The sequence below is a fragment of the Macrosteles quadrilineatus genome, unplaced genomic scaffold, assembly GCF_028750875.1.
Source record: "Macrosteles quadrilineatus isolate MER2022 unplaced genomic scaffold, UCM_ALF_1.0 Scaffold_8__2_contigs__length_117827958, whole genome shotgun sequence".
Classification (NCBI taxonomy): domain Eukaryota; kingdom Metazoa; phylum Arthropoda; class Insecta; order Hemiptera; family Cicadellidae; genus Macrosteles; species Macrosteles quadrilineatus.
Genome location: NW_026542601.1, coordinates 35,825,161 through 35,848,507, shown reverse-complemented (window position 1 = coordinate 35,848,507; position 23,347 = coordinate 35,825,161). Strand labels below are relative to the sequence as shown.

General features: G+C 34.9%; 2 protein-coding genes across 5 annotated transcripts in view; both read left to right on the top strand.

The window, feature by feature from the left end:
* Nucleotides 1–15,680, top strand: part of LOC129000317 (transmembrane protein 214-A-like) — a 49,930-nt gene extending 34,250 nt beyond the window's left edge. Inside the window, exons 11-16 of the mRNA XM_054427279.1 lie at nt 268–410; nt 2,833–2,956; nt 4,237–4,333; nt 9,781–9,949; nt 12,797–12,948; nt 15,369–15,680. Of these exons, the coding sequence (XP_054283254.1) occupies nt 268–410; nt 2,833–2,956; nt 4,237–4,333; nt 9,781–9,949; nt 12,797–12,948; nt 15,369–15,498 (815 nt within the window). The 3' untranslated portion in view covers nt 15,499–15,680. The remainder of the gene's footprint in view (nt 1–267; nt 411–2,832; nt 2,957–4,236; nt 4,334–9,780; nt 9,950–12,796; nt 12,949–15,368) is intronic.
* A 5,085-nt stretch (nt 15,681–20,765) lies between these two features.
* Nucleotides 20,766–23,347, top strand: part of LOC129001185 (BTB/POZ domain-containing protein 3-like) — a 37,427-nt gene continuing 34,845 nt past the window's right edge. Inside the window, exon 1 of one of the 4 annotated variants that reach the window (XM_054428398.1) lies at nt 20,766–20,833. The gene's annotated coding sequence lies outside the window, so the exon portion shown is untranslated. Of the gene's footprint in view, nt 20,834–20,878; nt 20,952–21,620; nt 21,639–23,347 lie in introns of those variants that run through there. The other 3 variants (XM_054428397.1, XM_054428399.1, XM_054428400.1) reach the window with 3 other exon arrangements.

The window sequence follows — 23,347 nt, the reverse complement described above, 5'->3', positions numbered from 1 at the left end:
GGTGTCTGAGTGGAGGAGAATATACACTTAAGTACCCGATAACCATATAATAGGTAATAAATCTGAGTTCTTAAACTAAATATTTTTGTGAAAATCCATTCAGATGAATGGACATCGACATAGTCTACTGGTTTACCGCAACAAGTGTATATCAGAGCAAGTGTTAGTGGCCACAAACTAGATCAAAATACACTGGGGAATCCGCAAAACCAGTCAAACCCCTAACAGAAAGACTGACCCTACAAATTCTCATCTCAATGTTTACAGACGCAGACTGGGAATCCGTCAGTTCCCAGCTTCCGTTGAAGAATCTCAAGGAGACTTTGAGGACTTTTAAGGTCACTAACGACGACCTTCACAAGAGCAAGCAGAGAAATGAAGGCCTGCAGGAGTGCTCTAGGCTTTGTGTGGTGAGTGAAACAAAATGTTTGAACCGTCAGAAGTTATTTCAAAATTAAATTTAAATAGATAATTTTTAATACTTAGACAGTCAATAAAATATAATACCCCCGCCGCAGCAAACCTGCAGACTAAGCGAATTTCCATTTGACTGATTTGATTTTTACACTGAAATGTCTACTTAAAAATATAACATTTATTCCCGATTTAAATAGAATTAGTTGAACAAGTACTTAGGTTTGCTGCATCAGGGAGGGTAAAACTTTGTTTTTTTTGTAAAATGTTAATAGTTAGTAAGAAATAAAAACATTTTCCAAAATTGATCAAAATATGTTCATAAACAAGCAAACTACAACAGTTTACTTATTCTCCATAAGAATAACATGGGAATTTTAAATTTACAATTTTTTGGAATTTTCTCCGTAACTATTAGGCGCATAATAACGCTTCAATATACTAAATTATTTGTTTTTTTAAGCTCTACAAAATGGTTTGGAAAGAAATTGCTAAATTTTATGTTTTTTGGGTCAAAAATGGGAAAAACCTATTTTTACCCCATAAAACCCCCCGTAAACCCCCGTTCCCATGGTCCGATCATGCTGAATCGCGAACTCGTTCGAATAAACGTAGGTTTACACGTTTGTACCAAATTTCATCAAAATCGGATCATTTTTGCTCGAGTTATCGTGCTAACGGACACATATATATATATAAATATATATATATATATAAATACTAGCTGTACCCGCGGGCTTCGCCCCGTTTAACTTCATAAGTATTCGCATGGCTCATTCACGTCCTGGTTGAAGTTCGTTCGCTACGCTCACTCACCTTTAGGTTGGAGCTCGTTCGCTGCGCTCACTTGCCTTCAGGTTAGCTCGTTCGCTACGCTAACTCGCCTCCAGGTTGAAGTTTGTTCGCTACGCTCACTCACCTTTTGGTTGGAAATTAGCTGTTGTCATATATAAAAAAAAAATTAATAGTGCTGCACCCTGTTGGTAATCCTTTTAACTTTTATGCTATTGAATATCATAGAACAGAACCAACTTGTTTAATTGAAACAGCTGTTAAGATTCATTAATTCCTTTTAAATATGAAAAATCATAAGATTAACATGGGGAACTACAGAGCCACTGGGGGCGGAGCCCGAAAGGGTTTTTGAGATAAGAATATGCTTTAATGTTAATCGGGAATGTGAGCTATCATTATGCCAAATTCCAGCCCAATCCGTCCAGTAGTTTATGCGTGATTGAGCAACACACACACAAACACACACACAAACATACACACAAACATACACACAAACTCACAAACTTTCAGATTTATAATATTAGTAAGATATATATATATATGAATTTGAACGGATGGTGTTTTTGGCCTCTAGGGACCTCAAAACGAAAAACAAAATCGGTCCCGCGTCCAGGTCTTACCATGAGTACTACGGTAATAGCTTATTCCCTATTTGGGAAATTCGCTAAAAATCTCCTAGGAAGACTTAAAATTTCTTGTTATGAAATTTATATTTAATTTTAATAAAGAATACTTAAAAAAATATATAAACATAAACTCAGTGATGTCATCAAATTATGGGACATAGGTCACCCATAAGCACGGAGGAAGTTTTCACCATGAGGGACGCCGGTGCTCCATGAGCACTGGTGAAAGTGTTCACTTACTCATTACTAATTCAAATAAATCTAAAATGTACCGTCATAGACTAACCAATAGAAGTAGACTTCTCATCCCATTGTAAATTTTGAAGCTTTTTTTTGGTATCTAGTCGACACTGATCGCTAGTGTCGTCACAGTAGTGTCAACAATTTTATTTTTTTTTATTTTAGGGTTAATTTCATGATTTGTGATTTACTGTTTGATTTTAAAACTTGGGTAGCCTACAAGTTATTGTTTATATAGTTTTATTTTGCTTAACGAGGTATTAAATTACTGAAATTACAAGAAACAAATTGTAAACAAAACACAACCTCTACAGTGCACCGGACAGAACTAAAAATAAAATTGGGATCTTCTGTTCCATAAGGATGAGAAATCTACTTGTACAACACAAACTGTAAAGAATATTTCTCCACGCGCATGAAATGTCGCTCTCCTCCGACCGAGCTAGGTGGGTTAGTTGGGAAATGCATGTGCAAGTGCTGCCGAACCGCAATAGGTTGCTGGCGACCCCTAGTGCAGACAAGTTGTTGAACGTCTCACATTTTTTAGAAATTAGTAAACTTAAACTACAATAATATGCAATAATTTGGGTGATTTCATTGTACAAAAATACTATAGAAAGCTATTTACACTAACTTTTCATCATTCAGGTCAATTTAGCTCCTGACTACATTGTTTTGATTGAAATATTCTGTTAGTTTTTCTGAAAATCAACAGAAAAATTATTTTCTCTATGATAATTTTCCTTTTAATTTTTAGGCTCTTCTTGAAAAAATCTCTGGATCCAAGAAATCATTCCCTTGGAAAACCATTGTTTTTGTGGTGTTTTTGGCCGTGGCTGGTGCAGTGGCTTTTGATTCCAAAGTTCACAACGGATTCAAAGGTAAGAACCGTATTTTCCTCCTTAGTTTATCCTTTTTGTCTGAAATGAATTGTAGAATAAAATCGCATAACATGTTTCTTACAGTATAAGAAATAACACAAACATTAAACTTCTAATCAAATTAAGTAACTCTCTTACTCAAGTGTGAAAAGAAAACAAGTTGGCCTAGCGAAGCTAGCCGATGTTTACTGAGCCTAAACTTTTAAGAACGCATTTAATAATGTTTTTAACTCCTGTAACAAAATTAGAAAGACAAACCTTACCATAGTCGCTTATCTAAGAACTATACCTATGCCAAAGCCTATCGTTGAGTATTTTATGTTCCATTTAAGAGGATTTCAATTCAAGGTATTAAAAAATTCACTACCGAGCGTTACAATCATTGCCACAGACCATGGTATACAATTTAATCTTACACATAGACCGGGTGTCACTTGGTTAACAGTACATGCAGACCACGGTCAAAAACCAACAACATAAATAGACAACGGTCTATAGAATCTATTGAAGACAATAGTGAAAATTATTATATTTTTCTTGGAATAACCCAAACGCCGCATATATGCGACACTTCATTTTTGTTTGTGTTTTGATGTGGAAGTAAGTAAAAAAAGAGATTATTACAGAAAAGTTTATAATTGAACAAATATAAAAGCTACATAAGATGATATTGCAACATACATAACTTACTGCATACATACATACAGTGATGCAGCAAAGTAAAGAACAGTTTTTCCAACTATCATATAATGTCACCAATCATCAAATCTAAAGACAAAGCGATGAATTGTGCGTCAGACATCCCTGTGGACCACTGCAGAGAATTCGGTGCCTTTAGATAGACCGTTACAAAGATGTAAGCCTTTTGATAACATTGGAACACTGATGCAAATATGCGTCGTCAGTCTATTTTAATGTAACTAGCCGCCGCATATATACGTCGGCAGTCTATGGGGAGAAACCGGCCATCGTATATGTACGTCGCTGGTCTAGATGAATGGAAAATTTTTTGTACTATTGCGGTAGCAAATGTGTTAAAGAAATATTTATCAACTCATTGTGTTCTTGTAGTCTTTTTGGTGTTTCAATAGGATGGAAGAAGGCTGCCTTAATACTTACAATGAGATAAGAATATACTGTCAATTATACAGTTCTAATTACCAAAATTTAGATAATGAACACGGTTAATCTACTTTAAAATAAGCATTCTTTTGTCTGTACTTAAATAATTTATAGGTAGTTTAAACAATTGAATTTCCTTTAATTATGTGTTATTTTAGCATCCAAAACTGGAGTCTTTCTGAAAGACATTGGAGCTTTGAAGTACGGTGAACAAGCCTTTGACAGAATAAAAGAAGTTTCCATTCAAGGCTACAGGTAAGAACTTAACTTTTTTGTTTAGACTAGCCTACAACATACACTGTCACATTTGGTTGACTGGAGTCATTAGTATGGCTGACTGTTAGTACTTATCAGCAGTCGCCGAGCCAGAAGGCAGGGAGTTTGTATACAAAGAGTTTAGAATCATGTAATGGTGTTTTATTTGTGAAGAGTTCACCTGCTTAATGTATATACCAGGTATGTGAGATCCTCTCAAAATAAACAGTTCACTTAGAAGTTGATGGGATGAGTGAATCGACCTATCAGGAAGTATACAATTTGGATGGGTATACAATGAAAGGACAAAGTTCCTTGGCATTCTGTTGGATAGAAAACTGTTGTTGAGTCATGTTCACATGATCTGTTCAAAAGTTAGTAAGAGATCGTTGTCTTTGTTAGGAGTCTGCAAGCAAATTTGTAGGTCAAGCCAACAGTTAGCTCGAGAGATTGGTAGCCAGATATAGTTTTTGTGTCAATCAGATGATATACAATTTTGTACATTTGTTGTCCTAACACCATTAAGGGTGCGCTCTACCTCAGCTCGGAAATCTCAGAACGATGTTCGAAGTGTCCACCAGACTGCGCTGTGTCGGTGCAACCCAGTTGGAGGGGAAGTGGTGGGAGGAGCTAGGAGGTTCGCGAGTTGACTATTACGCTAGGCACTCGCCCTGCGGAGCTCCCGACGCACACGCGCGCAAGCGCAACCGGGTTCTTGTTCGCGCGTCCGCTTATCTTTTGCTTTTGCTCAACCTCCATCATGCCCTGCCACCGACACTCACTGGCAGCAACGTGACGTTCGCTATCGCTCCCATAAGCTTATACAGTAAAAAGTAAAACATTCCTAAATATTGAGTCTTGTTTGTCATCTATAATATTAAAACAAAACAGTGTTTTTTTATTTCACGATTCTGAATCAACCACTCGACGGATTTTCATGATTTTTGTGTTGAAAGAAAGATAATTTTGAGAACTAGGGAATGTCTAAGCCATAATTTTAGTTCAGGGTCCCAGTTTTTTAGAAATTAAGTTTTAATTTTTAAAAAGTCTAGCAGCCGAAGCTAAGATTCTAAACTAGCTTTTGGCATGAAATAATTTGCTTAACATAACAGCTGTAAACATTCAGCTTTTGTGTCACAAATTCAGCATTTGGATAAAAAATGTAAAGACATACTTAGGGTTGACTTATTTATACGATGTGTAATGCTAATCATTGATACGTTCTGGGGCCCATTTCATAATAAAGTACAAACTAATATTATTAATTAATCAGCTGATAGCCCAATGCAAATCTAATGGAAATTACAAGTTACATGTTGTAACTTGTAACTTGTAGTTTATTATGAAATGGGCCCCTGTAAGAGGATGACAGATTAATTAAATATACATAGTAAAATACTAGGATGTTCAAATTATATTTTAAAGCAATCTTTGTAATCTTCGATTTGTTTTAGAGCAATATAATTTGTTTTTACTAACAGCTGGTTAAATATAAACTATGGAACTATGAAATTATTTTATTTACTCATTTTGTCATTGATTATAGGAAATAAGTAAGATTAGTAGAGATAATTAGACCACAGTTTTAACCAAAATTAATCAAACTACAGTACAAATCTAGGCTCTGTACACGAGTCTCAATAAAAAAGGATAAATGCAAATTATTTTACTGCTACACTTTTCAAAGAAAGATTGACATAGATTGAACACAACGTCAACATTGACCTAGGATACTGCAATTAGACAAACCATCCTTTTATGAAATCGTGTTCAGTTGTGATTACGTTTGGGGGCGCCTGTATCGGCGGCCACGTGAAAATATCACTTTTATTTCAACTATGAATATTGTAGTTTAAATTAACTAATATGGGAAATTACGATGTACATTTATTCAATGAGGGTGGGTAATTATCAAGGATAGAACTGATAACGGTATGGATAATAAACATTGACAATTACGTCATTAGCTTTACTAGTGTGTTTACTTTTTATATTCCTGCTATAAGTGACCAGTTCTTTTTTTCAAATGAATGTTATTTGAACCGAACAGCTGTTTCAAAACCAACTGTTATTGTTTTTACTTCTCTTTGTTTACGCTTATTTATTTAGCAATTAATGCAGTGAAATTGATATAAAAGATAGGTGTGACGATTAGTTTTGATGTTAGGACACCAAAGTTAAATTATGTGTACTGTGAATTTTATTGGATATTATCGTTTTATTTTAGGTCTTTCTATTTAGACCTACTGGAAATTGTGTATAGTAGTTGTATTGTGGTGATAATAATTATGGAAGAAGCAGGTATGCTATGGAAGGTGGTATCGTTGACTAGGTCTATACACTTCTCAATTGACTACTACTCCCTCTACTGTAGGCAACTTATAATCAGTGTGCGTCTGTGCGAATCGGCTGCAAATCTCACTTCAACGCTTTTCATCGTAGCGTTCTTTTTGCATCGTAAAAATTGCAGAATTACTGTTTTTTTTGTAACATTATTGGATTTAAAATACATTTCGTATAGGCCTATGATGAAATAAAAACATATTTGGTCACACAACATTTGATTACAAGATGATTTTTCACATTAACACTGCAAGAAACTTACAAGAAACTGTCTTTATATGTGTAAACTAGCTGATCTGAATTGTACACGGTTTTATTAACTGACTACTGAATTCCCGTACGTAGGACGGGCTAACACCTCGTTATTGAATTAAAAAAAAATACTTTAGTTATACTTTGTAAAGTATCACTACATTAAATTATAATAATCTTAAGGTTTTTTTTAATCAACTGTTATATTTATTTATTTACTTTTGTTGATGTTTAAGATTTTCATTATTATTTAACTCTATTCCAACTGTAGCTACACCGTAATGGGCACAGAATCAGTCGGTATCATATTCTTGGGGATTATAATTATGTAATTAATGTTTACAAAAAAGGCAATGGTGATATGAAAATTTCATTTTTAAAGTATCTTTTATCACATAAAGAAAGAATCCACTTTTTAGACGATTCGTTGACTAACATACGTGGCGAGTCTTGTTTACCTTTTTAATGTTATCTCGCAAATAACGTCATAGCAACCTATTACATACATACGCTACAACATACGCTTGTAAATTTAGTTACCCATCCTTCATAATGTAATGACGTATTTAATGTGTATTATGATAATTAAATGCGAGAAACTGAGTATCTAAATCCCGTAGGCCTAAACTGATGCCTAAATATCGTACAAACACCAGACTATGTACAAGCACCCGCTGCCAGTCGCGGGAGACATTTTTGTTTACAAATATAAATCTGTTTAAAAAACACCTTTGTTCGCGCTATAAATCTGTAATAGTGGTGTTATTTCTTGTGTCACGACAAACAAGATGGTATTTTGAATGGAATTTTTAGCGTCTTATTAACGATGTTAGCATACGTTTTAAAAATTAACAGCAGCATAAAAACTATTGCGAGTAAAAATTTTACAATGCATGGAAATGTAAACAACAAACCTACCAGTAAGCCATAACAATTTCAGAAAGATTGGCTCAGTTATTTGTTTACAATTAAATTTTAAACTTCAGTGTTGGTGCAGAGTTTCTTAAAAACCGGTACTTTTTAGGATCTTTCAACTATATACATTTTTCTGGTAAACAGATTTTTTTTCGTTATTACCACGTAAAATTTATTTAAACCAGCTTATATTTTATTTTTTTTCAACAAACTCGGATAATTCATCTAAGAGATATTTAGGCTCAAATTCGAGTGCACAAATTTATTTCCCTGACAGTAGCCGGCTGAGCTCCTAGCGCCAATGCCGCGCCAAGCGATTTTATGCCCATTTTTAATCGCTTAAAAATGATACAAGCAAACTCCGTATCAAAAAAAGCTTCATATAAAAAATAAAATTCATACTTTAATCTAAAACTATGACGCAGGAATTTTTTTCCTGACCAAAAAATAAAAAAGTTCCTCGCTTACTACATTTTTCATGTTTTTAGTTGTTTTAAAAAACGATCATCAGTTTTAATTTGCCCAAATAAATTATAAAAAATATGTTTAGGTTAAAACAAACTATACAAGTAAGAATCACTGTCTTTTCCAGAAAATAAAAATAAAAATTTGAAATTTTTATGTCGGCAAATAAGTGAAGCAGGGCAGGTTGAGTGAAAGTATGTTCGTGTAAAAGACAGAGGTTCATTCGGCCCGTCCGCCTCGGTATCCTACCAATTCGACTGGTGGGCACGGACCGTTTTTCCACCACACAGCGCGCTATCCAGTAGAGTATTATACCATGGTCTGACCTTGACTAATTGCGTACGTTGTGCACTAGTGTAGTTGACAACTAACAGTTCATACTCAATGTCAGTTGACAATCAATGTCAACTAAATAAATAAAAATACTTCATTCCACATTTAATTCCACTAACTTTACCTTCCCCGTAGCAGCAAACCTAAGCACTCGTTAAATCTAATGTTATTTAAATAGGAATAAGTTTGTCTTACTTATGGAAATATTTTAGTAAAAAATACTGTAATCATACAAGTTGAAATTCGCTTAGTGAATAGTTTTGCTGCGACAGGGTATTTTATTTGTAGACCCGTGTTATGACTTGTAGTGAATTTGAACTTGAAGTTGAATGGGTGAGTGGTCAATAGTCTAGCTAGAACATTTGAGGTATCAGATTCAAGTCCCCAACTTGGAGGGGTTAATTACAAAAATTTAAAAATGCTGTTTTAATACAGTAGGCCTACTATTGAGTACTGGTTTTCTTAAAACACTTTTATTATGGTTGTTATTACAACAATCTCATACCCGACGTTTATAAACAAACTTATATTTTGGTAAAGTTTTAAAGCTGTATCTGTGCAAGCAAGTTGCGTTGGCTGAGTATAACTGTTTACAAAGAGGACAGTATACTCATATGTGTAAAAACGGCGACGACGCAAAGATAGAACAGATCAACTGAGAGGAGGGGAAATATCGATCGATGGCTGTGGTGGGAGAGCCGACGACAGGTTGAGCCGTTGGCCGCATGGCCGCGCCACTGCACGGCGCCTTGAAGAGCGCTTGCAAGCCTTTCGAGTCTGCGTGTTTACATAGTTATCATTCAACTTTTTAGTAAACTAATTCCAGGTTCTTGTTTTTAAGAATCTATTGCAGGTTTCCCGTTTTTTATTTTTTCTCTAAAAATTATTTTAATGTATTAAAACTCATGATAAAAAACGCCTATTTTTACATTTTTCACCAACCTTTGAGCCCAACATTTTCTAAATTATCAAAATTTAAACAAACGGGAAACCTACAATAACATTTAACGAAAAATATGACACCAAGATCTTTTAAATCGGTTCACACTTGGGGCTACAATCAGGAAGAACTAAAACCCTTACATTTGCTCGTGCCAGACGGGTAGAGCGCACCCTTAAGAAGTGTACGATTATTACAGATGGAGTGAAGTGAACGTGCCTCTATACACCGCCAAGGCCAGGGAACTGCTGGGTCCGTATGTGTCAGTTGCTGTAGACGCAGTGACGTCTCTCTCTCTACAAGTGATGGCTGCGGCCAGAGCTGCTGTTCAATATTGTGTGGACAAGAAACCAGTCGTGGAGCAATGGGTGAGTGTACAGCTTTCCGATAGTGGCTATTATCAACTGTGCGGTTTCCATGCCACTATTGGCTAGATAAACTGTCATTTGCAATGTTACATGTCATTTTTAGACCATTCACTACATTCATTCTTTAGTTATATAATTCTACTTCTTTTATTGTACCAAAATTCGCCATATAGCCTATTTAACTAAATTGTCAGAAAATTCATAGCAAATTTAAATTATATTATCCTTTAATCACCCCTCAGAAACCATCATCACATTTTAAAATATATTGTATATATTCAACAATTATTGTTAATAAAAACCTGTAACATGTAATTAAGTCCATAGTTGCAATAACACTTTTATCCAAAATTATTAATATAGTATAAATTATTTCTAAAACCCCAACATTAAATTAATATCCAAAAGCCTGATTATTAGTGCATGTGTAAGTGATGAAGAAAGAAGACAGCTGGCTTCAACAATGAACTTTGATCTTCCTGTGTGAAATAAAAATTTTCCTCCTTCTCAGTTGGGACATGGCAGCATCAACACCTTAAATTCAGTGAGGGTATAATCCCTAACATTTTAAAAAGTCAAATTGATTAAAATTATTTAACTGAACATTAACTTAATAACAGAAGAACAGTTTAGCTTTTATATATACATTTTTTTCATTTCAAAATTGTACTGCCACCTCGAGATTTATATAAATTGGACACTATTACTGAAGATCTGGTGAGAACTCTCCATTTTGTATAGGCTTAGCCTACCTTCAAGAAATTCAACTTAATAGACCTATTTTATTTACTTTCTGATCATCGAACCTAATAATTTGAATTCAAAAACTACTTTATTTTCATCAAGAATAATCCCAGAAAAACCATTTGAACAATAGACCTAAATTCAACTTTGATAAATTTTTCACCTAGTCTATTCATCGTTGGACTTATTTAATTTACCTATCCAAGCCTAAGAGCAATATCAAAATTATCCCATTTTTCATAATAATTGACATATTTTATTTCATAAATTAAATATTTGAAGATCTTTTTAGCCAGCCGAGTTCCCCTCCCTGGGATTTATGTAATTAAACTAAATTGTAAACTCATTGTTATGTTTTTACTGAGCTAGGCTAAACCAAAGATGGCGACCCTGTAACTTAACTTATCTGTTCATTTAAAATCCCATTCATCATTGTAATATATCTTATTCCTAGTTCATTAAATTTTTATTGTTAAGAAATTCTTCAGCTTAATCATTTGTCTTGCTATAAGTATATTTAATCCAGGCTGAACTTAGCAGTAAGTTAAAGGTACAAACCTGAACTAAATTTTATTAACTTAGTCTAAATTATTACAAACACGACACGCATAGTGTTTTCTTTTACATTAAACAAGTCTTGGAATAATATCTCAATGGATTGTGTACCATAGTAAAAGTACAGCATAACACACTTAGATTTTTTAGCGTAATGTAGATCAGAAGGATGTTAAGTTAAAAATGTATCCATTAATCATACTAAATCTCTTCTACAGTTGAACCTCGTTTGTACGAACCTCGTTGAAACGAATTCATCGATAAGACAAATTTTTTTTAATCCCCTTGACACTTTCACATATGTCAATGCTAAAAAACACCTCTATACAACGTAGTAATTAAGTTAAAAACATCCATTAGACGAATTTGTTTGTGACATGGGTTAGGACTGATTAACCTCTATACAACGAATATTCTTAGCACAAAACCTCTACAAGACGAACGTGACCTCTATAAGACTAATTTATCATAATCTTAACCTTCATAGTACGCAGTTTTCAAAACAAACAGAAGCTTGTCTCAACAAGAAACCACCACCCATCCCTCCTCCTTCCTCAGTCATTGTTTGGAGAAACCTCTATAAGAAGAATAACAGCAGCATTAAACCTTGATAAAACGACCCTCTTTATTAAGAATACCTCTATAGTACGAATTTTTCCCGTACCCCTTGAAATTCGTTTTATAGAGGTTCAACTGTATATAGAAAATTATTCGTTTTTAAGCTCTACCTTAAAGGTTTTGGAGGAAATAGCAAAGTTTTATGTTTTGAATGTCAAAAATGGGGAAAAACTATTTTTATCCTCTTAAACCCCCATAAAACCCTGTCCCCATGGTTCAATCATGCTGGATTGCGAACCCGTTCAAAAATAAATATAGCCTGACACGTTTATGCCAAAATTTCATCAAAATCAAATAATGTTAACTCAAGTTATTGTGATAGAGGATGATTTTTAACAGATGGGTTTTTGGCCTACAGGTACATCAAACCAAACCAAGTAGTAAATTGGTCTCGGGACCAGGTCTTTCCATGAGACCTAGGGTAATAGAATATTTCATGTATGGAAAATTCACTAAGAAAGTCGGAATTTAAAACTGAGACATAATATAGCACATTTTTCATATCTGGCTTATGAATACTTAATTTCAAACATCATAACATAGAAATACATATATTTAACTTATTGAACAAAATACATGGCCAACTTTATTCTATAAAAAATTTGTGATTATTGTACTGGCTGAGCTAGTGGCTAGCGCTCAAATTGTCAAATATGCATGACCCTCGTGTGTTGGTTTCAAGTCTGCAAAGTTATTCCTGACAGTTTCCTTTCTATGTCCTGTCTGAAATTTGTGTTGTTTCGTTTCCTGTCTACTCTTGTGTAGCCGGAAGCTTAAAGTGGAACTTGAGTAGAAATTCTGTAACAAATTCACCAAAAAATTTCAACCGCTGGGTTATTGAGGATCCAGTTTCAAGTGTTGAAACACCAACAAATTTAATGAATAGTCAATTTCATAGAACAGTTACTACCTTGTACATCTGTTTGGCAGGTTAACCAGTACGCGCCAGGACTTGCACAGACTGTCACGGTTTGGGCTCACAACTGCTGGGAACTCATCAAACATTACGGGCTCCAAGCTGGAACTTTGGCGTTAAAATATCTCTCTGTATCAGCCGAATGGCTCAAAGAGAATGTTTTTGTGTAAGTACTCACTTTATTGGAATTTCAATTTTCACCATGTATGTAGAGCAAATTGTAATTGACTTGAAGTATGTGAAGTATTCAAGCATTTCATCCTAGTTTAAGATTAAGATTTTTTGGGTCGTGTGTCGTGATAAGTAACGTTGGAGTATATTGAATTTCACTAAATGTTCCCTTAACCAGAATGTAAAAACTTGTATCCGTGTCCGCTTTGTTGAAATGCCAATTTAATGCCATTAGTTATTAAGAATAGTTGCAAAGAGATGCCCAATTTATGAATTTGATTCTGTACATTGAAAATCCCTTTGAGGCTGTACCATTTACCATCACCATTTACCATCCGGTGTCTTCTCCACAATCCAGGGATCGGGGAATCGTCAAACTTCTTCCTGATCAAACTTCAGGGGAATGATGGGTTTGTAGGCCTATTCACGTCTCAGGTGTTGGAAAGTGTGCTCCACAATAAATTCGAAGACTGTATAGTATGGCCTATCTGTTAAGTATTGTTTTAGTTTACTATTGAAGGTGACAGGTTTTTTGATGGTTTTGAGTTGTGGTGGTAATAAATTGAAGAAGTAAGAGCCAGAGTAGTGAGGACTATTGTTGAATTTCTGCAATCGATGTTGTGGCAGGTCTATGTTATGTGTGTTGCGGAGGTTGTATGAATGTTGTTCTGATCTCAGGGTAGGTGTCGATTGTTTTGCAAGTGTGATGGATTCCAACAGGTACAGGGATATAACTGTAAGGATTTTGTGTTCTCTGAAGATCGGCTTGCAGTGTTCATGATTTGGCAGTTGAAAGATTGTCCTTATGGTCTTCTTTTGGATGGTGAGGATGCGTTCCATGTTCCTGTCCGCTGTGGATCCCCATGCAGCAATCCCATAACGCAAATGTGAACAAAAGAGGGAGTGGTAGGCTATTAATGCTGTAGTTTCATTGGCGATGGCTCTAATTCTTCGAACAACGTGGTGTGCAGAAGATAGTTTTCCACAGAGGTAGTCAACGTGGTCCTGCCAGCTGAGATGTTGATCGACATATATTCCGAGGAACTTTGTTGAGCGTGATAGGGGTATGCTGAGGTCATGCCAATTGCCACCAGATTCGTTTTTGTTGTTAGGAGTAAAGTTTACGAGGACAGTCTTAGATTTGTTGATGTTAAGTTTCATAGAATTGCACGTAGTGGTTGCGCTGTCAATTGTTGAGTTTACTAGGTTACTATTGTCAATATGATGGTTGGTGGGTACTACTATGGTTGTGTCATCTGCAAACAATATACAATTTATGTTGCCGTTGAATGATTCTGGTAGGCTGTTGATATAAATCAGGAAAAACAGTGGACCGACTATCGAGCCCTGTGGAACGCCTCTGGTAGTCTTCCTCAAACTTGACTTAATGCTTGAAACAGTGTTTTTCTGCTGGTGCTGAATTTCTACAAACTGGAGTCTGTCTGTAAGGTAGTCTACAATCCAACGCTGGGCTTTGTCTGTAATGTTTAGTTTTTGCAGTTTGCTCATAAAAATATTCCAGTCTAAGTTATCGAATGCCTTTTGCAGGTCTAGAAAAATCCCTGTTGCACTTTTTTTGCCTTCCCAGATGCTATTTATGTCCTTGCATAGCTTAGCTATTGCTGTGTTTGTGCTAAATCCCTTCCTAAACCCATGTTGTAGTACATAAACAATAGTCTTCCAATGTCTGAGGCTTATATTGGCATTGACAAACAAGCGTTCACATACAATAATCCATTGATGTTAAAGGACAGTTCTGCATCCTACATTGCATGGCGTGTTGTCCATGCTTGAACCTACAGCTCTTTCAAGTCATCATTATTCAACCATAGTAGAAGTTCAGTTTCCAGCCTCTCGACATGCACTAACAAATTTTGGAATTTGGACCACTTTTCCTTAAATATGTTTATGATTTTTATTCCAAAAATTACACTGACATAGTCACTAAACAACAACCGAAAAAATTGTAGCATAGCATTATTGTGCTGCCATAGTACTGGATGAGGAGCCAAACATTAAACTCCCACGTCCCACGTTGTGCTTCACATCAAACCACTCTTGTTGCACAAATACAAAATAATTATTAATCTCTGCTGATATAACATTTGCTTTCCAAAATCTTCACCTTTGGTCTTAATATAATTTGTATTATTCTTTAATTTAGGAAAGAAAACACACTTTATTTGGTCAAATATTTTAAGTAATCAAAATAACCTATTACCATAATGAGAATAAGATACCAATTCAGTTTCACATTACTACACAAACAAACCCCAACCTTACCTTCAGCGTATCATATTCAGGATGCTAACTGTAAATCTTATTTTATTTAATGTTCTAATGTAATTCTGTAGCAATAAATTACAAAAAAATAGCAAATTCAAAATTTACATTGTCTTGAAAATTCTTTTTCAGGGGAAAATTTTCTCCAGAAAATCTTCAGAGAGTTACTCTGGAGGCTCTAAACACCACTCAGGCTTTTGCTATTCAGACTATGTCCTGGATCAACAGCAAAATGGTTACAACCGGAGCTGAAAAAGTGTAACCGGCATGCTCGACGCCATCCCAACATGTTACGATGCCACGACGTCGCATCAAAATGATGCAACTGACGTCACAACTCTCACTACACGAGTCATTCCACAAGACTGCCTTAAGGTTTTGGATTTGCATTTCTACTTTTATTTTTACCACCTTGTATATTGTGTAATAAAGTTGTTTTGATTACCTTGTGTTTTGTTTTGTGGATAAATCCCTTTCTGACAGAAAAAAAACATAGAGTGTGTTTTGCAATTGCAGGTATTAAAATATGTTTGCGTATGCACGATTAGACAACCTCGACCGGGCAACATTTGTAGGCCTCCAAACATCGCTCGGTCAAGGTTGTCTAACTGTACCTAAGCAAACATGTTTAAAAACTTGCAATTGCAAAACACCTTCTATGTTTATTTCTGTGTGTGCGTGTGTGTTTATAAACTGTAAATAGTCGACAAACATCGTTCGATGTGAAGTACAAGAATGCTGCTGAAGATGAGCTGTAAGTAGCTCGAAACATGTACAGCATGAACTACATTTGACACCTTCCGGCAAAAGTAAGTAACATCTTACCCGTAGTAAAAATATTAAAGGTGTCAAGGTTGATTACAAAATTAATATAAAATTAATTTGCCAAAGTCAATGCAACGTAATGCAATTTTTTGGGTAGTCTACTTGCAGTATCCAAAGTCAATGGTCCATTTGGTTCACATAATGGATGTTTATTAGCAGACAAAGATTATGAAACAAAAGACTTGTAAAATTATGGCAATTTGCTAATATTTTGTAATTTACAACTTGTAACTTGTTAATTGGTATTTTCTTATGAAGCAGAATATCAGTTTTACAAATTACAAGACTAATATTCTGTTTCATAACAGGAAAATACTAAGTTACAAGTTGTAGATTACAAAATATTAGTAAATTTTCATAATTTTACGCGTCTTAATAGTTATTTGTGTAACTAGTGGTGAAAGTGGCACTTTGCTGCACACGAGAGCAATGTTTACGCACGAGCCGCAGGCGAGTGTGGAATGATCTCGAGTGCAGCAAAGGCCTTTTTCACTCGTGTTACACATTATATTTTTCCTACAGTCACTATAAAGCATATAAATAATTAGTCTTTCAAACACTATGCAACACGTTTTTAGGTTCAGCTGGCAACACAAATGGTGCCCTAGAGAAAGTAGTACCCGCGGTCCATATCACTCCGCTATTTTTCCTCGGCAAGAAATGTGCTCCGCGTTTTGATAATATAGTTCCGTATGTTTTTGTAATTTGAAGTGGTTTCCGCGCCTAAAAAAAAATGCTTAAAAGGTATTTTCTTGTTTATTAAGATCGTAGGAAGGTTTTAAAAACGTTTAAAAGAAAAGTCCAGAAAGTTCAGAAATACCGAAACTATAAACACGAAATGACAGGTTAAATCGTAGTTATAATAGTCAATCAGCTGCTCATAGTATAATTATCTTTAAGTGTTGCCAACCTATTTCCAAGCGTACACGGATTACGTGCATAATGGAACCACGCTGTTTTGTGTTGTTTCGTTGGAATCCTGATGTGCGGCAAAGTATAAACCGTACGGCAAAGTATAAACCGTACGGCAAAGTATAAATATGCAGCAATTAGCAGCTTTCTGTACTATAAACAGTACAAGGAAGCCAACTTTGTCGGGTGACTGTAGGAAAAATTAATTTTTACTTCTTTATTATTTAAGGACAAAATATTTGTAAATATTAATAACGAGGAAAGACCTACAAACATATTTATGATAACCCAACCTACCATAACCGCTGCAGCACGCTGTATAAGGGTGGCTTCCGTTTCAACTCAATTCTCGCTGACATCGCTGCCTTCTGTGAGGCAGAACTCTTCTGTGAGGGGGAGAAGGCCGCTAATGGTAATCATGTCAAATTTGGACAGTAAGTCAATTAAAATATCTTCTTTCCAATCATGTAGTTATTTTTGGTCTCCGTTTAAAAAATCCCTCTAAAATAAGTGGATAATACCAAAGTACCGATTCATACCACACACTATCACCTGGTTTTATAGTCTCAGTTCACACTTGTTCTTACATGCAACATTGAAAATAAAACAGTGTGTAAAACCTATTTAACGAATGAGCGTTTGTGATGACTTTACAATGGTGTTTAGTATGGCAATAATAACATCTAATATTACCCAATAATTCAGTTTGATGTTCTAATTTTAATATAATGTAGGAATTTAATGCTAGTCGAAAACTATTACTAATTAAGTAAAAGCCTATTTCAAAATTAAACAAATCAACAAGCCTAAATTAATAGTTATTCACTAGTAGTTGGAAACAAATTTTTTCTTCTTTAATCTGCTGGACCTGTTTCTTTGAAAACAGTTTATAAAGCCTAATTTAGATGATTTGGAATTTTACAGTCTAGGCCTAATAAGCTAATACGGTTGAAATTGTTTCTTTGCAGTTTGGAGTGTAGGTACAATAATTAAATGTTAGTGTGTCAGTGTGTGAAAATGTTACAACTATATATTTATTACCTCTATTTAAATTACTTTGTGAATTACCTGTTGAATCTTGTATACTTATTTGTTACTTGATTTGTCTATGGATATTTTTTGTAGAATAGTAGCCTATTTAGGATTTGTGATAGATAGTAGATTTTGTAGTATCGATTTTCTTGCACTTACTTAGTCCTGTGCATTGACTATATAACACTACTGTAGTGAGTGCCGTGAAGCTGGCCCGCCCATTCCAGCACACTTTTTTTAAATGTATACAAAAAAGTGTGCTAAAAGTGTGCTCTTTATAACGTCTATTAAAAAAAGTGTGCTCTTATAATAATTATGATATAATCAATTGTATTTGGGCGGGCCAGAATCACGGCTGGCCCGCCCATTTCAGCTACAGATCTATAAACCATACCAAAAAACTGTGCTGAAAGTGTGCTCACAGGAATCATTAATAAAAAAAGTCTGCCGCCCCCGTTACTATACAAACAACCCCTAAATGGTAAGGGTAATAAAATGACCCAGCCCGCCCATTTCAGCTATAGATCTGTAAACCATACCAAAAAGAGAGGTTTAACAACGGTGGAATGGATGTAGGGGTGTTAACAAACGTGAAATGCTCCCTGGATGACATCAAAAAAGAAATACGGTACTCTGATAGAACATTCACACTTAGAGGAGTCGTCGTGTTCATACCTCCTGCAAACGACAATCACGTGGGACACTACACATCATTAGCATTAAGAAGTGACAATATTTGGGAGTTGTACGATGACCTTAGTTAAACCTCTCTTCATCGCTTAAGACCTCAATTATTAAGTGGGGCCCAGACTGAACCTCTCGGGTCCGAATACCCGAACATAGCGCACCCTGAAATTAATAAGAAATAATGTATATTATCCACAATGGTAGTAAAATGAATTTAATCACAAAGGTATAATTGTATGCATTAATGTTTCATGAAAGTATGCGGGCACCTGGTTTTCGGAGGTATAAACACCAGTTGTTTGGTCCCCAAATAATGATGACACCTTGCATGGCCAGCAAAACCCACCAATTAACGTATGTAAAACAGCTAAAAACATCACAGTGTAGTGAAAATTATATTTTCCTACCAGTTAATGTTTCTAATTCATGTTTTTATACCTATTACAGGCATAAAGACAAATTGTTGTAGTAATTCGAAATTGTAAATAGCCTACCATAATTAATTTAAAACACATTTTTGTGGACTTACCTGCTTGGTCATGTCCTCGTCAACAACAAAACATTCAGGAGGAATATTGGTTGTGCCTGGAATTATTTGTGAGCAATACGTTTCTGTGCTTGGGTCACTGGCAATCAATGCTTCTTGCAATCCCAGCAGGTTGTTCGTTGGTGATATTCTTGCAGAAATTACTACCACATTGTTGACTCTTATTCTTCCAGGGCAATATGGTGATGAACAATTGTATGTTTCTCTTAAGGAAGGATATAAATTCATTTTACGTAAAAGAGCAGATGAGTCCATTTCACAGTTCAGTTTCATCACTGCCCCTTTCAGGATGGTTGGTGGAATTGTGTCCAGAAGAATTTCAGCTCTCATTCTGTAAGCCCCTCAAGTAACGCCTGATTTGGCAATGTTCTTCGCAACTAGTAAAATAGTAAAAATGGACTTCCCCCATCCATACTCTATCTATTCTTTCTCTGTAAAGAGGGCTATCACAATATGCTGTTGCAAATGTTTGACATGGCGCATCAAAACTACATGTATTAGACAGTAAAATAGGATTTTCTCCAATTTTAACGATCTTCAATCTTGGGTCGTGTCCATTTTTTAAGATTCCAAGTTTGATGTTCTTGTTTGTATCCTGTAGCATAGGAAAGTCAGGGTTTGGTCTCCAGTAAAATGCAGTCTTTTTCTTAAGTTTTTTATTGAGACCTTTTATTCTTTTCTATAATAATCATCTAAGTTATTGGCTTACAATTCCTTTGCAAAATTAGGGTGTGCTAAATCAATTAAATGGGCGTTAATCAACAAATAATTAATCTTTTTTTATTAATGATTCCCATGAGCACACTTTTAGCACAGTTTTTTTGCATGGTTTATAGATCTGTAGCTGAAATGGGCGGGCTGGGTCATTCTATTACCCTTACAAGTTAGGGTTTGTTTGTTTAGTAACGGGGGCGGCACACTTTTTTTATAAATAATTCCTGTGAGCACACTTTCAGCACAGTTTTTTGACATGGTATATAGATCTGTAGCTGAAATGGGTGGGCTGGGTCATTTTATTACCCTTACCATTTAGGGGTTAGTTTGTATAGTAAAGGGGACGGCACACTTTTTTATTAATGATTCCTGTGAGCACACTTTTAGCACAGTTTTTGGCATGGTTTATAGATCTGTAGCTGAAATGGGCGGGCTGGGTCATTTATTACCCTTACCATTTAGGGATTGTTTGTATAGTAACGGGGGCGGCAGACTTTTTTTTATTAATGATTCCTGTGAGCACACTTTCAGCACAGTTTTTTGGTATGGTTTATAGATCTGTAGCTGAAATGGGCGGGCCAGCCGTGATTCTGGCCCGCCCAAATACAATTGATTATATCATAATTATTATAAGAGCACACTTTTTTTAATAGACGTTATAAAGAGCACACTTTTAGCACACTTTTTTGTATACATTTAAAAAAAGTGTGCTGGAATGGGCGGGCCAGCTTCACGGCACTCACTACAGTAGTGTTATAATATAGTCAATCAATGGACTGGAGGTAGTAGAGATTCGAGAAGTCGAGTCGTGTCGTCACATCACACACATCACACATCACTAGTCTGCTGCTGCTAACCTCATTGTGCTAGATCATTGTTTGTAGGTGTTATTTTATTTTGTATTTTATCGTTGCATATTAGTGTTTAGTTGTAAACAAGGATATTGTCCTTTAGTGTGTTAGTAAATAGTAATAAGTTATTTATTCATATTACTATGGGTAAATGGCATTATTTATGTTCCAAATGTGTTTTTGGAAATGTTGGCCTAGGCCTAGGAATAATTATTGTAATACTTATCCATATAACTTACTATGAGCAAATATTATTATTTATGTTTCTTAGTGTATTGGATACAACACAACACACTATTATAAGCGACAAGTGTTTTTGGGTACAGTTTCTTAACTGGGCTATGCTAATATTGATTGAAACAATCGAATTTAAAATATTGATTAATAATCAATATTTTTAAATATATCAGTTATAAAATAAAACTATCATAACCTAACCTAACCAACCAAACTTGCTGATGGTGAAAAAATCGCATGAAGGTTTACTAATCGAATCGATAGTTTCAATCAATTAGCATAGCCCAGTTAAGAAACTGTACCCGTGTTTTTTTCACTTATTTTATTTATTATTAGTTATTAGTATTTTCGTGTTGTGTGTTAGTAGGTAGGTAGTAATATTTATCCATATTTATCAAGTTAAGGCAATAATGGGTAAATATCATTAGGCCTACAGTTATCGAAAGTGTGTTTGAAAAATTTGACTTTATCTCAAAATCTACCGAACCACAAAATATTTATTTTATTAAAATTCTCTGTTCTTTTGTGAACAAAAAGAGTAGACCTATGCATATGATAGGGTTATAGTTGGGACACCAAAATGGTTTAAAGTTACCGGTAAGTTTACTGTACCTCTGCTTATTTTTCTCAAAATACGGCTAGGCAAATATTTTGGTAGAAAAATCAATATCTGCGTCTCGTGCCACAAATGGTTATGGAACCTTTACTGTATTATATTTCACGTGTAAGTATTTTCTTGTTCAGAAATGTAGGCTATTTCCTACAAATACATGTATAGTAGGCTATCATTTATCATATTACATTATAGTAAAGTACAAAAATTAGACCTAGCAATGAATAACAAATTTTGGCTTTTGTCGAAACTGAAATTTTGTTTTTCTAGGGGTACACTTCCATATCTGTTGGCACAAACAACCGAATGAAAATATCGGTCTATATAGGCTATAGATTATTCGGTTAAACCTAACCTAACTAACCAAACATTATATCGAATTGAACAACCGAATAATCAATATTATTCATCATTCGGTTGTTTGTGCCAACAGATATGGAAGTCTACCCTTTTCTATTCATTCTTACCTATCTATATTTTTATAAAAGAGGAAGTTTGTATATAGCCTACATATATATTTGAACGTTATGGACTCCAAAACCGCTTGATAGATTATAATGAAACTTTCAGGCATTATTAACTTAATCATTATTTAAGGATGGTATGTGTGAAGTTTGGTGCAGATCCGTCAAAAGGGATCCGCCCCAGTGGCTCTGGAGTTTCCCATTTACCTTATGAGTAGGCCATATCACTGCTAGACATTGCTTGTTCAAGACCTACACACATATCACTGCTAGACATTGCTTGCTCAAGACCTACACACATATCACTGCGAGCGATCACCTCTGTCTTCTCTGTGTCTGATACCATAATAGGTCTAAATCACATTATTTGGAGTCTACCATAAGATTTTATCCTCACTTGTACTTAATGTAGCATATTCTAAATAAACTGCAACCTAAGACTTATAATTGAGTTTTAAAACTGTTAATGCATAAATCATAAATCATAAATCTTTATTGGTCATTAAATAACATAGGCTATGTTACAATAGACCTCATTAACAAAAAAAGGGCCATAGATTCTAGATAGTATAACATGGTCTATAACATGGAATCTTCACTAAACTTAAATATAACAAAGACAACAAGAAAATAAAGCTAAAATCATTTGAAAAACACAGAACTATATATATGAAACAAAAGTGAGGTACCTACTTAAACAAGTGTTTGAAAGACTAGGTAACAGTTGACTAGGGACTAAGTAAGAACTAGATAACAATTTTACCATTACAATTGTATTCTGCAAAAAATTCATCTAAACTGTAAAAAGGGTGGTCAGCAAGCCAAACCATCAACTTTTGTTTTAGCCGAGTACAAGGAATGTCAAGTATTTCACTTGCAAAACAATTTACTATTTTTACTGATATACTAGCAAAACTTTGCTGTACTGTTGTTAGTCTGGTGTAGGGCCTATCCAAAGCAGATCTTCCCCTTGTGTAATATGAGTGAAAATTATTTCTTGAGCTAAAGAAATGTGAATTTTGTTTTACAAAAATAACACACTCTAATATATACAAATTTACAGTTGTCAGGATACCTGTTGCTTTAAAAAGAGGTTTACAATGGTCCCTCAACCCTGAATTGGTCAACAGTCTTACAGCCTTTTTTTGAAGCTTTAAAATTATTAGAATGTGGGTGGAGTTACCCCACAGTAACAGACCATACTTTAACAGACTTTGAAAAAAAGCAAA